The sequence below is a fragment of the Haemaphysalis longicornis genome, unplaced genomic scaffold (genome assembly GCF_048455015.1).
Source record: "Haemaphysalis longicornis isolate Haplotype H1 unplaced genomic scaffold, Haemaphysalis longicornis Haplotype H1 scaffold_1, whole genome shotgun sequence".
NCBI lineage: Eukaryota > Metazoa > Arthropoda > Arachnida > Ixodida > Ixodidae > Haemaphysalis > Haemaphysalis longicornis.
Window position 1 is genome coordinate 252,774,224 of NW_027526203.1, and position 12,507 is coordinate 252,786,730.

General features: G+C 44.8%; 1 protein-coding gene across 1 annotated transcript in view; it reads right to left on the bottom strand.

Annotated features, from left to right (window-relative positions):
* LOC144144320 (frequenin-1-like) overlaps nt 1-12,507 on the bottom strand; it is a 304,145-nt gene that overhangs the window by 65,527 nt on the left and 226,111 nt on the right. Inside the window, exons 2-3 of the mRNA XM_077675711.1 lie at nt 7,295-7,319; nt 5,457-5,505 (exon numbers count right to left, since the gene is read on the bottom strand). Of these exons, the coding sequence (XP_077531837.1) occupies nt 5,457-5,505; nt 7,295-7,319 (74 nt within the window). The remainder of the gene's footprint in view (nt 1-5,456; nt 5,506-7,294; nt 7,320-12,507) is intronic.

Consider the following 12,507-nt stretch of genomic DNA (forward strand, 5'->3'; position numbering starts at 1 on the left):
TAGACAGCTCAACGATGGATTCGTACGAAATAAACCAGAAACAGTTTCAATTGTGCTCGTTGCAGTCGACCGCCAGGTGTTATGCAGCGACGCAGCTGCTACAAAATATAACTGCGGTGAAAACGCAAAGTCTGCGTGTGTATCACACCGATCATATATAAGGCCGTTCCGAACTTCGTGCTGTTCAAAGTGAAATAATAAAGAACGTGTTACCGGTACAGTGTAACGTGTGATTAACGCAAGCGGGCCGTAGTCACCCGTGGTAGGTGGTATATAAAGCTTCGCTTCTCAACCACCTCCACAGGGTGGATTGGCCCACACGTTTTTTTTTGTTGTTGTTTTGTTGCCTCGTTTCGTTCGCATCGCTTCCCGCCGCGTGCCTATAGCGTTTCCACCAAGGGTAGACTCGACAAGCTGATGCTAAAAAAGCCACCGGCGAGACAAAAAATACGCCGGCTGAAGACATCAGATTGTCATTCGAATAACAAATAACTAGTCAAAACCAGTCAGTGATCTTGCTGTCAATTAAAAGAAACAGTCCACAAAACATGACAAGTATACGGTTTCTGATCTTAGCCTTAATTTAAAACCAGACAGACGCCAGAATACCACCTCCGTGAGATAGTCAAGAAGAAACGAAGGAATGTGGCAAAAGAAAGAGAGAAAAACTAAAGATTGGAACGCTGCTAGAAACTTTCAATTTGTGGTCACATACAACGCGAGATTTCTTGAAGTTCTATATTTTGTACTACCTCCCGTAAGTGGTCGCGAACGCGCGTAATGAATTTTGTGCCCATGAGGTGGATCATCGGCACCACAAAAGCCCACAAAAAGAACAGTATGGCGACGTGCTATTTCTTCATTGCTAGGGTCGGCAACTTGCGGCCCCCGAGGAAGCATTATGCGGCCCCCTGCATGACGTCAGAACCCACCCCCCTCGCCTTGTCACTTCCTATCAGAAGGCCGACATGGCAGTTTTGACCACAAATGGGGTTGGACAGGAACGAAGAATGATTGCTTCCGGTTGGCATTGTCCTCCATATCCACATTTAGCCGGATAGCGTCTGTACTTCCTTTCTTTGCACAGGTCCAAAAACATTTTTTTTGCTTGTAACCCATGTTTGTAAATTACAACCTTGTGAAACTTGGGCTGAAAATAAGCATGATTTCTACTGCAGTATTGTACATTATTGTCACTTCGCCGAATTTTTTCTCTTTTCCTGCAAAGAGAAAAAAAAATGCAGGCAATAGGAGGGAGGCAGAGTCCGCAGTAACTCTAGTTCCTGCGGACTTTGAGGGCCATCTGGTGGTCTTTTTAAGAATCTCCTAGCCAGAGATGAGGAATTTCTTTCGCTGCCGCTCGCCTGAGCGCAAGCCGACAAGACACACAATTCTTTAAAGGAGCCATGCAGACAAAATACAAGTTTGTTTTCGAAAGGTTTCATGTTTTATAGTGTCCCCAGCGCTTGTCCGGAAGCAAACGATGCTTTATTCACTGAGAAATTTATCAATTTGAGCTAACATTTTGGTTCTCCCACCACATCGTGTGTTTTCATGACGTCTGCAATGACATCGCAAGAACAGGTCTTCAAGCTAAACTTGGTGTGCTGCGGAGCCTTGTTTACCGTTAGTACACCTAAATGGCGCCACCATACCGCGGCAGGCCGTTTTCTGCATTTGCTTTGTTTTGACCGTATTTGTACCTGGCTTGTTATTTTTCAGGTAGAAAATAGTCGTTTCGTGAAACATGGTGTTTGCTCCACAAATGTGGTCACGTAAGACACTGTCACTTACGCCAATCGGCCAGTGTCGTCTGAGACAACCCCAAAGCGCCGCAGTGCTTTGCACCTAAAACATGCATAGTGCGAACAGTAACAACAGCAGTACCCATCGGTACTTCTATGTTTACGCGTACTTTCGTAACTTCCACTATTTATCCCACCATTCTTACTACTACAAAAAGCATGTGCCCTAAATGTAGGCGGAAAGGGCTTGTTTGGCAAGCTTATAATGCCTAATTGGTGTTTGCTTTTGCCGGCCTCAGCCAATCACAGAGCTGGCACGTATGACATCATAGGTTCTGTTGCGGGAAATGAGCTAGTGGGTCGCATGGCCATTCCCTTTTTTCCTATTATATAGCTTATTTGAGCGAAGTTTACGCTAAAAGTGGTGTCAGCATGATTCTAACGAGGCAATCTTTCGAATGAACCAAACTTGTGTTTTGTCTGCATAGCCCCTTTAAGGTGTGTTTATTCCAGAATATAATTTAGTCTTATCCCAACTACCGCCTTTGTAGCCTTATCGGGAACTTGATGCGATATAGGCACCAATTAGGGCACCTTGTACACTGTTTCAATACCTGAAACGACGAAAGTGTCGATCAGTGTTATTGTTGAACTGAGATTTAATTACGCTCCAACCAATACAATGCAAAAAGGCATTGCGAGGCCAGCAAATGTGAGACTATAAGACGCAGCTGCAGCGTGGCCACTGTCACCCCTGAAGAAGAAGCCGAGCCGGCTTCGAAACGTCGGTTTTTTTTTGCCTTTTTGCATTGTATTGGTTGGAGCGTAATTAAATCTCAGTTCAGTAACTTCCCAACCAGACAGAAGTCTGTCGAAATGTTCACTTTCAAGTGTTATTGTTGAATGACACCGGCAAACTAAAAGGTGTGCCGGGAGAGATGGGTGATCCACTAGGTTATTAAGACGTGCACCTAACCGAGTTAATAAAGGTGAATTATGAAACAATACTGTGGTTCAGTTTCACCAGAACGCATCAATTGACCTATCCGTGCAGCCGACGATGAAATTTCGGCTAATGACGCTGCGGAGCATATGATTTGACACAAAAGTTCCGTCTGCTCTGTGGCATCGCTCAATGCAAGCATGACGTTCTGGAAAGCGCAGTGCTGCAGAGCAGATTACATTCGTGGGTCATTAGCTCAATTTGCCTTGGTGGCGCAATTTTGAAGCTCGAGTGCATTACGATGAAGCTAAACTACGCCAAACGCGGCTTATACCCGTGCCACAACTACAGCCAAAATGACCTTAAGTGCATAAGGCCTTAAGGTTGATTGCCATTAATTCGCTGCTACGCGCAAAAATCTAATTCCATTCTCTCTAATGCCATTTTTGGTTCAAGGAGTACCGCCCAACTCATTCACTTTAACGATCGTCTTAAATCTGCCTACTCTCTAACACGACGGGCACCAAGTGAAACCAACAAAGCTCTCCGCACCAGTGTCGAGGCGGAAACGTAGTGGAAGCGAGCCGATATTTTGTGCCTTCTTGGTGGCGACCTACGTTTTCTTTCACAAAAACCGTTTTTAGCCCGTCTAAGACGTTTTTCTCCGCGTTAAAAAAACTCCTAAACAATAAGAGCATTTCCATTTTTGGACATTATCACCATTATGCTTAGCACCTTTAATGCCTTTGCAATTATGTGTATAGCACGGACCGCCCAAATCATGTCATTTGTTTTCTTAAGGCCCTTAAGCACCTAATGTTATTTTTCGTGTACGTGTGGCACGGATAATACTAAGGCATGGTTTGAAAGTTTCAAGGTAGAGGAATTGCAGTAAGCTCAACAACACACGCCCCCTTCTCGACCCTGGTCTGCCACACCCACCTGGCACGTATATAAACCGATCACGCCCCAATACACTTGAGTCATAAATGTTTGCAATTCCGGAAATTACGACCTCTTGGCGAACACTGTCACTGTATCAAGTAAACAGGCGCCTCATCATCCATAATGCGGTTTCGATGCCCATTTTGTGGCTTTCTTAAACGAATCCTGAGCTCTATGCTGCATGCCTGATTAGCCTGGCGCATGCGCTCGGCGTCTCAGGCATTGGCGCCTCGGTGTTTTTGCCCACGGAGATGAAACCGTCGGGGTGTAGAGGTATACAGCTTAGCTGTAAAAGATCATAGGTCTGTGCCCTCAAGTTCTTACGTTTTTACGATTTTTAAAATATTTTACGTTTGTGTAAAATACAGACGTTTGTGGGTATTTTATAGGCGATGTCGATGTTTTTCTTTAAAATACTCGATGAAAGAGACTCAGAAATCGCCAATATGTTTGCAACATCACTTTAAGAATGCTCGCATCTAGACTAAGAATCGCTAAATAATGTTAAAAATCGCTCATTTTCAGCTTTTTTAGCCTCTAAACCACCTCTTCTCGTATGATGCTTGCGCTGTGAGCCCACCAAAGGATAATTAACAGTGACCCTGTTAGTTAGAGCAAGACCCCATTTCACCCGCATGCAGACTGCAAGTCCCGCCACAGCTCAGCTGTTAGCCTATCAGGGGAGCGTCGCCTCGGCTGTTCAACATTTTTGTTTTCAGAATACGTTCCCATAATAAATATTTGAGGTTCTTTTTTATTCTCTTAATTTATAGAAAGATGCAAAGTACATATTTGTTACGAATGATGCTTCGCACCACGGGCCAAGATTATTTCAAATGTGAGTATTTTGAAAGCTACCAGTTTCAATAGGTGTTACTCAAAGATGCCACATTTTACATTTTTCAAGATACAGTACAACGCCCGCCGCTTCCATGATTTAAAATGGCCCCTCCTATCCAGAAGACACATTACGCGTTAAACGCACACTAAAGGTCCCTTGTTTGTTTTAATTCCGATAAAAGATTTCGTTGCTCTTTCCCCTTTTTTCGACTACAAGTAGTGATCCTTTGTTCGGAAATTCATAATAACGCTAGCATTTCTCTTCTCAGTTATCCGCCATTTATTTCGTGATGTAAATAAGCATGTATAAGTGCGGCGTCTTCCCTCCATGAATCCCAGAGAGTATATATAGCTAGCGAACTCTGAGCGAGTTCCGAACGAGGGAACATGTCCTGCGCGGTGCGGCAACCCAGGTGAACACGCCGAAAATGCCTCCATTGGCGAGGTCAAATAGTGACGGAAAGCTCCCGAATACATTTAGGTTCCGTTTACGCGTTCTTTCCTCCCTGATCTTTCCATAAACGCGCTAAAGTGACTCCTGACAATCCTGTTTCACCTTCCTCGACTTGTGACGTCCCAAATCGTCGCGCGGGAAAGTGGATATACTTGTCTTCACACTTCTGGCATTTTCTGAGCAAATTTACAATTGGTGCTGTCACGATGGTATATTTGTATTACCAGCCCTCTGATCCGCCGACACGTGCACAGGCGAAACTTTGTCATCAGATTTCACTGTTACCTAAAATGTCAAAAGCGCTTCCGTCTAATCTGAGCTGCACGTTGTTGCTCGAAACCCAACAAGCCTCTCCACTCCTGCAGAAATTATACAACGCAACAATGCGATTTGATCCTTGTCGACGTAAAAAGAGCTCGAAAGCCGTATGTCGTCCTTCGTGGAAACCAATTTTCTGCTCTTAAACAAACGGAGTGCAGTCAAATCGGAAATATATGTTCTCTGGAGCGTATATTGAGTTTTTACTTACCTGTTCTGTGAGTAATCCGTTGGGACAGTCCTTTAGAAATCCCTTGTACCTGCATAAATAAGTAGGAGAGTAACAATAGAAGGATAGCGGGAAAAATAGGGAAGATATGAAGTGCTAAGGAAACACGAGGTTCCGTTAAATTCCCACAAAACATGCCGCGTGCATTATGCCCCATCGCAGTTGACCAACCGACTCTCTGTAAAAAGGCTTAGCCCTGATTTTGAATGCTGGAAGCATTGCCGAGGAACTTGTCAAACAATTGGAATGAGCGTGCGAGTCTACATCTCGAATTGTCAGCATGACAAAGATCTCGCGCCTCACGACGACCCTGCCGTATAAATGAAACGGGCGGGATGGTCCTTCTCCCCTTAGTCTTCAGGGTAGTGTGAAGAATGGCGTTGTTCTGCACTATGGGGAAGATTATATTGCAGCTGACTTTTTTCAAGCTGCCTCATACCCCAGTCCCTCTTCCATCCCCTGTCTTTCTCCCTCTGCCTGCCTATGCCTGCACCCGCTCACCCGTCTCTTAGCCTACGTTGATTTAGCTTAATACAGGAATTCGAAAATCTTTGTCACCTTCTTCTTCAGCGTTGTAGAGCGCATATGTTTTTGTTGTTGAGCACGAAAGAAGCATTTTGAGCCCAGGCACATTTTTTTTTGTCAGTATACCTATTCAAGCACAATAAACGGAGAACAGCAAAGCCCATAATGTGCCGCTATACTGTAGTTGCCAATACATTTACGTCGACAACGCGCTATATGTGGGGAGTAACAGTTGGCCATGGGTCTGTCGCACCCATAACGCAGATGAAGCAACTTGAGGCGTTTATTGTGAAGCATGAGGTGCCGCGTTCGAGGTCTCGTCCTTCGCTCCTACCTTTCGCAGTATCTTTTCGCCCTTTCGGGAGTTGAATTTTTGGTCGCTGTACCGTGCAGACATACGGAACCTGAGAAACTATGCCTAACTTGACTCAAACGATATCGGGTGCTGTGTGAATGTGTGTGCGTATGTACGGGCTTTGCCAAAATTTTCTAGGCCATCACAAAAGTGCGTAGGACACAGAAAATTCAAAGTACAAGCTTACCTCTCAAGCGAGGCTGAATCGTTTTATGCCAGAAACCGGGATAAAACGCACTCCTTCCTTGCCGTCTTAAAATAATTTGACCACAGTAAAAGTTAAACTTTTCCTTTAGATTCTTTGCAGCCCAATAACATTTGGCGTGGTCTAATAAATTTTGACAAAGACTGTATGTATGTATGTATGTATGTATGTATGTATGTATGTATGTATGTAGAAATAAGGAACCCTTATTTCTGTGTTATTTCTACGAGTCCCTCATTTCCTATTCTGATTCGCTGTATGTATGTATGTATGTATGTATGTATGTATGTATGTATGTATGTATGTATGTATGTATGTATGTATGTATGTATGTATGTATGTATGCATGCATGCATGTATGTATGTATTTTTCTATGTATGTATAGCTGAATTTGTTAGCATAACCAGGATGCAGACTTCGACCCTTCTATGCCTAAATTTACCACATGTATATGCTCAACTCTCTCTCTCTCTCTCTCTCTCTCTCTCTCTCTCTCTCTCTCTCTCTCTCTCTCTCTCTCTCTCTCTCTCTCTCTCTCTCTCTCTCTCTCTTCAGTGTGCTGCAAAGCTGAGTGCCTTTTCCCCTTTTTATGCCCTCTTTAATAACAAACCACTCGGAGGCCTATCTATGTACAAGTACAAAGAGTGCATAGTGGATTTTGCCTTTCATCGCAGTAGCAGCAGCAGCAGTGATACCAGCGCCTAATAAAAGGGGAAATACGACATTCCACTCACCATTGCCGCACTTCTTTTTCTGTGACTGCAAGGGGAGGGGAGAGGAAACACAAAATGAACATGGTTTAGCAAAAACGGTGAGAAGCAAAATTATCGCGCACCAACATGCGTTCAGACACTCTCTATATTTACCACCTCCACGAAAAGAACGAAATAGAAGCGTGAATACCAAAACAAATGCATAGCCGACTCTGCGCCGCCTCTTTTCAAAAGCGACACTTCATATTCACGGTCTCTTCCGCCACACCTACTTCCTGTTCCTGCTTTCTCCCATTCGTCCTTCTCCCCTTTTTCCTTTGATCCTTACCGCCTTGCTCCTTTTTCCTCATGCGAATGTACGACTGCACTCAGCACTTCCCTCTGTTCCCCGTTTTCACTGCCTTGCGTCTCTGGATCCCGGATGGGATCCCGGATTACGTGCCTACATATCTCGCGCTGGGTCAACAAGCCCTTATTCTATTGTTTTTTTCTTTGCGCGTCGCGCCAGCCGCTCTCGCGTTCCGTCACGCCAGATGCAAAGACAAGAGCCATAGGCGCAAATGCAATATATACGCCGCGCAAACTGAGCGCCGCGGCAAGCGAGGGCACCAGCCCTATAATACCACACAGGGAACCCCGCGGCATTTTGCGCGATCGCATCCACACGCGTCGGTCGTTTCGGCATTTCTTTCCCTCGACATATTCGTGCGCATCGGAGCGGAACGAAGGACAGGCTCTCGATTACGGTGCCAGGTAACAGCCGTGCGCGCTGCCTCCGACCTGCCTCGCTTATTGGCCGTCGGAAACGGCCAGACGGGGTACGACCTGAGAGGTACCGCGGGGAAAGCGGTGCACAGCGAAGAGGAAAGAACGCGCCGACGAGAGCAGCGGGTTTATGGGAGACTTATGCTGTGCACTGGCTACACTCTGAACACGACCGATCGTGTAGCGGCGAAGCCCCGCTTCTGCCAACGGCTACGGAGCTGGAAAACCGACGCCACAGGGAGAGTGGCGGACACCGAAGAGAACGCGACGTTATTATTTCAGCGTAGACAGGGACAAGTTCCACCTCCACGTCATGCGGTACCGCGAACGTGAAAGTTTCCGACACCTCGAATAGGTGATGAAATTTTCATTACCTATCTTTCTGGCTGTACGGTAGTCCGACTCGTCTCAAGTATTCATGAGAAATGTTTCTGTCGCAGATGTGTAGAGGGCGCTAGCGCGGGAGGAACAAAAAACGCTGACTATTGTCCAAGTTGCGAAGATCGTCCCTCTTTAGCTCCCCGTGTTCGGTTAATCGCGACAACACGCCATAGCGCGGCGAAGTTGGCCCGGCTGACTCCACCTCACTCACAAATTTATTCTGAAATCACCAGTCACTCAACCTCAGGATCATTGCTGAGCAACACATCTGTGCTCACTCAAGCTCAAAGTCACAGCGAGCGCAAAACTCAGAACCCACTCGGGCTCAGAACTCAAAATGAACTCAGAACTCAAACGTACTCAGAACTCAAACGGACTCGAAACTCAAAATGAACCCAGAACTCACTCGGGCTCGGAACTCAAAATGGACTCAAACCTCAAAATGAACTCAGAACTCAAACGAATTCAAAACTCCAAATGAACTCAGAACTCACTAGGGCTTACGTGTACTCAAACTCAGTCTGGCCCAAACTCACTCGGGACCACTTGGGCTCAAACTCACTCGGGATCAAACTCACGATGCCACACTAGACTCAAACTACAAATCACGCGTGAGTTAGAGCCAAATGAGTCTGACTCTGGTATTCTGAGTCCTTCCTCCACTCGAGCCCCCAGTGGAGGAGATCCTTGAAACCAATTTGCCCATGCATAAGCATTGCGGAATCCTCCCCTTAGCCGAGTAAAGGGAGCAAATGTGGTGGAGGAGGGACTCAGAATACGGCCTTGAGTGACTGTACTCATGAGTGAGTCCGCCTACCTCTGCAAAGCGCAGACCAACGAAAGGATGCCTGTAGATACAAGGAAAATATCAAGCACTGACACTTCTGTTAACGGTTAAGATGAAAGAGGTAGATTTTTTTAACAATTTGGCCCGTTTCTGGATGATAACAGGACTGCGTGGCAATAATGCTAATTACGCCGACAACATGTGGCCATGTTTCCGAATACTCGATGCGGAAACGCCAGTCGGACTTAAACTTTTGCAGTTAAACGTATGTGAGTAATTGATTGATTGTAGGGTTTAACGCGCCGACGCAACGCAGGCGATGAGGCGCGCAAACGTATGTGAGTAGCACTAAGTGGAAATGTCTAAACTTTTCAACCTATCAATCATGGCAGTGCAAAAAAAATTTTGCCGCTCCGTACATAGAAACTATCTGAACTTGTGACGTTAGTATATTAATTAAGTCGGGTGTGATTTCTGAGCTTTTCATGTATATCAATATGGCCAATGGGGGCATGTTGCAGATATTTACGATGGGGGCATGTTGCACATATTTAGTGCACATAATTACGATGGCTGTTGAACAAATTTAGCACTGGAAGATGGCAGAGCTTCAACCACGCCACCACCTCCTTGGACATGAAGCTGCTACCTGATGCACGTATCTCATCTCGCTATCACTTGTCTCAACTGAAGAGGGTATGGAAACTGTGTTGACTAAGTGACGTCAAAGTGTCTTAACTTGGTGAAAGAAACCGAAAGTAACACTGGAGGTGCCTTCAATGCTCTGCACATGAATTTTCGAATGTCCATGACACAAACTTTATCCGTTCATTTTTCCCGCCAGTAATACTACTTTGCGGACTTGACACGCCGGTGTTCGGACGTGAGATCACAGGTACGAACCTCATGGTCTGCGCACCGCAACAGCTCCGATGCGGTCGCTGTTTCCCGTATATACGTCGACATTATTTATTTATTTATTTATTTATTTATTTATTTATTTATTTATTTATTTATTTATTTATTTATTTATTTATTTATTTATTTATTTATTTATTTATTTATTTATTTATTTATTTATTTATTTATTTATTTATTTATTTATTTATTTATTTATTTATTTATTTATTTATTTATTTATTTATTTATTTATTTATTTATTTATTTATTTATTTATTTATTTATTTATTTATTTATTCCGGCGTCCCTTTGTTAACATGGGGATGGCATGCGCCAACTTGCATCTTTTTGCCTCCTCTCGCAGTTACGGAATGTTATCGCGCGATTCGCTGCTAAAGATTTTTGTTTCAGAATCTAATGCTCGCCTAAATCGAGCAGAAATTGGTCCGTGTGTACGTCCCCAGGTCCCTCCACCGCAAATCCATTCTGTTCGATTTACCTCCCGGCTAACGCTCAGGATGACGGGTGGCATGGGGGAGTCGAGCCCACTGTGGTCAAAAATAAGAGTCTCACCCGCCCTGGTCTTGCCGCGAATTTACAAGTCATGGCTCGAAAACCTAAAGAACTTGGCTGGGGTAGTCCGGAGCGCGAGGCTCAGTCCGCCTTATTCAAGGCTAATTGTTATTTATTTCGAAAGTGGCTGTTTTTATTTTCTTATAACTTGTTACTGGGAAATTACTACCACTACAGTTGTACTGGTGCTACAAGGAAGGGTTAAGGATTTCCTTTACGCAATTTTCTTGAGTTTGTCGATTGTATCACGCGTGAAGGCACTTGCAAGCGAATTTCGAGGGCAACGTGGGGGTTACGATTGCTGTTCCTTGCCAAACAAATAATAACCCTAATTATTACATTCTGTAGTATGTTTGGAGTGGATGAAGAGCTGTTACCTACAACAAATGGTATTGGATTCAAGATTCAGCCGGAACTTTGTGAAAAAGGGCTATGCGTTTCAAACACCGAAAGAGAACGCACTCTATTGTCGCGAACACCAAAATCATCATATTCATCATCATCGTTGTCCTCGTCGTCGTCGTTGATTCTCCTGCTGACGTATGCGCGGTCGACTCCTGCTATCACGGTAAACGGTAACACGAACGCGGCAACGTTATGCGAAAATGCCCCACAGAAGCTCTTTCAAGGATATGGGCAGTGCTCCCAGAGTGCAAACTCTACCCGTGTGCGCGCTTGCGCCCATCGATAACACCCTCCAGTTTACACTAATCATTCGATACGTTTACTTAAAGAATATTTTTGGGGCCAAACACGAGCTCCTATTTCTCCGCTAAAAATCGGAATGTGCGCTGGTTTATTTCATCCTATTGGATTTTCCCGTTGTTACTAGCGAAATGCAGCAATGAAGCCTGTTAGCTCTCCCGCGCAGCACAGAGCAACTGCGCCTGGGCGCACGTTCCTTTCACCGTGCCCCGTAGAGCAAGAAGCTACGAGGCCACCGGCAACTTTTATAGCGGCCCACTTTAAATAACAGGGTGCACCATTTTTATCCCTAATGGCAGACCCATTATAGCGGAAAAGATGAAAGCTAAGCAGAAAGCAGAAGGATGCGTACCACAGCAGCGCAATTAGCATGCAGCAACGCAATTCAAAACTCTAAATAATCGAATTTTCCAGGCCGAAATACACCCCCCCCCTCCCCGTTATAGCCCATTGATGTTGAACACTCCGCTGGTTTTCTGTCTTTCTTTTTTGTCCCAACGTACGCTTTCTTGCATGCTTTTTTTAAAGTTTGTTCTCCTTTGCGGCGTATACGTGCCGTAGATAACATCATTAATTTGACATTCACGATTAGAGGCTGCACCCAGTCTCCAATTACAGGCCAATTTAATTAGAAACACTACGGTGAGGCAAATATGCGCCCCTACTGGCCGCGCAGAAGATCTTTCAGCCTTTTTTTTACGTCGCATAACGGCGCGCTTTAAACACGCCGATTGTCATTTGGCCGATACAGTTTTCATGACATCTGTTCCAGTATACATTATTCAAGCATGTATTTACGTAACCAGAAGCTGGCAAGCATTGATGGAGATAACGGTAAAAACAAAAAAAGCAGGTCAAAGTTCCAAAATTGTTCCGCACACACACAAACAAGATGCCCTGTGAAAGAAAACAAAACAAAAGCAAAAAAACGACTAAGAAGAACAGCAACTGATAGTAAACATGCGGCGTAATGCCCCAGACCGTGCGCGCTATCAGCATTCAATAAAGCGCCGACAACGTCGAGCACAACCCCTTCCGGCATTTTGGCACTAGCAAAAACAACACAAAATAAGGAAAGAAAAGAAAGCGCTCTCAAGGACAAAGTCGTTCATGATGTTGAACG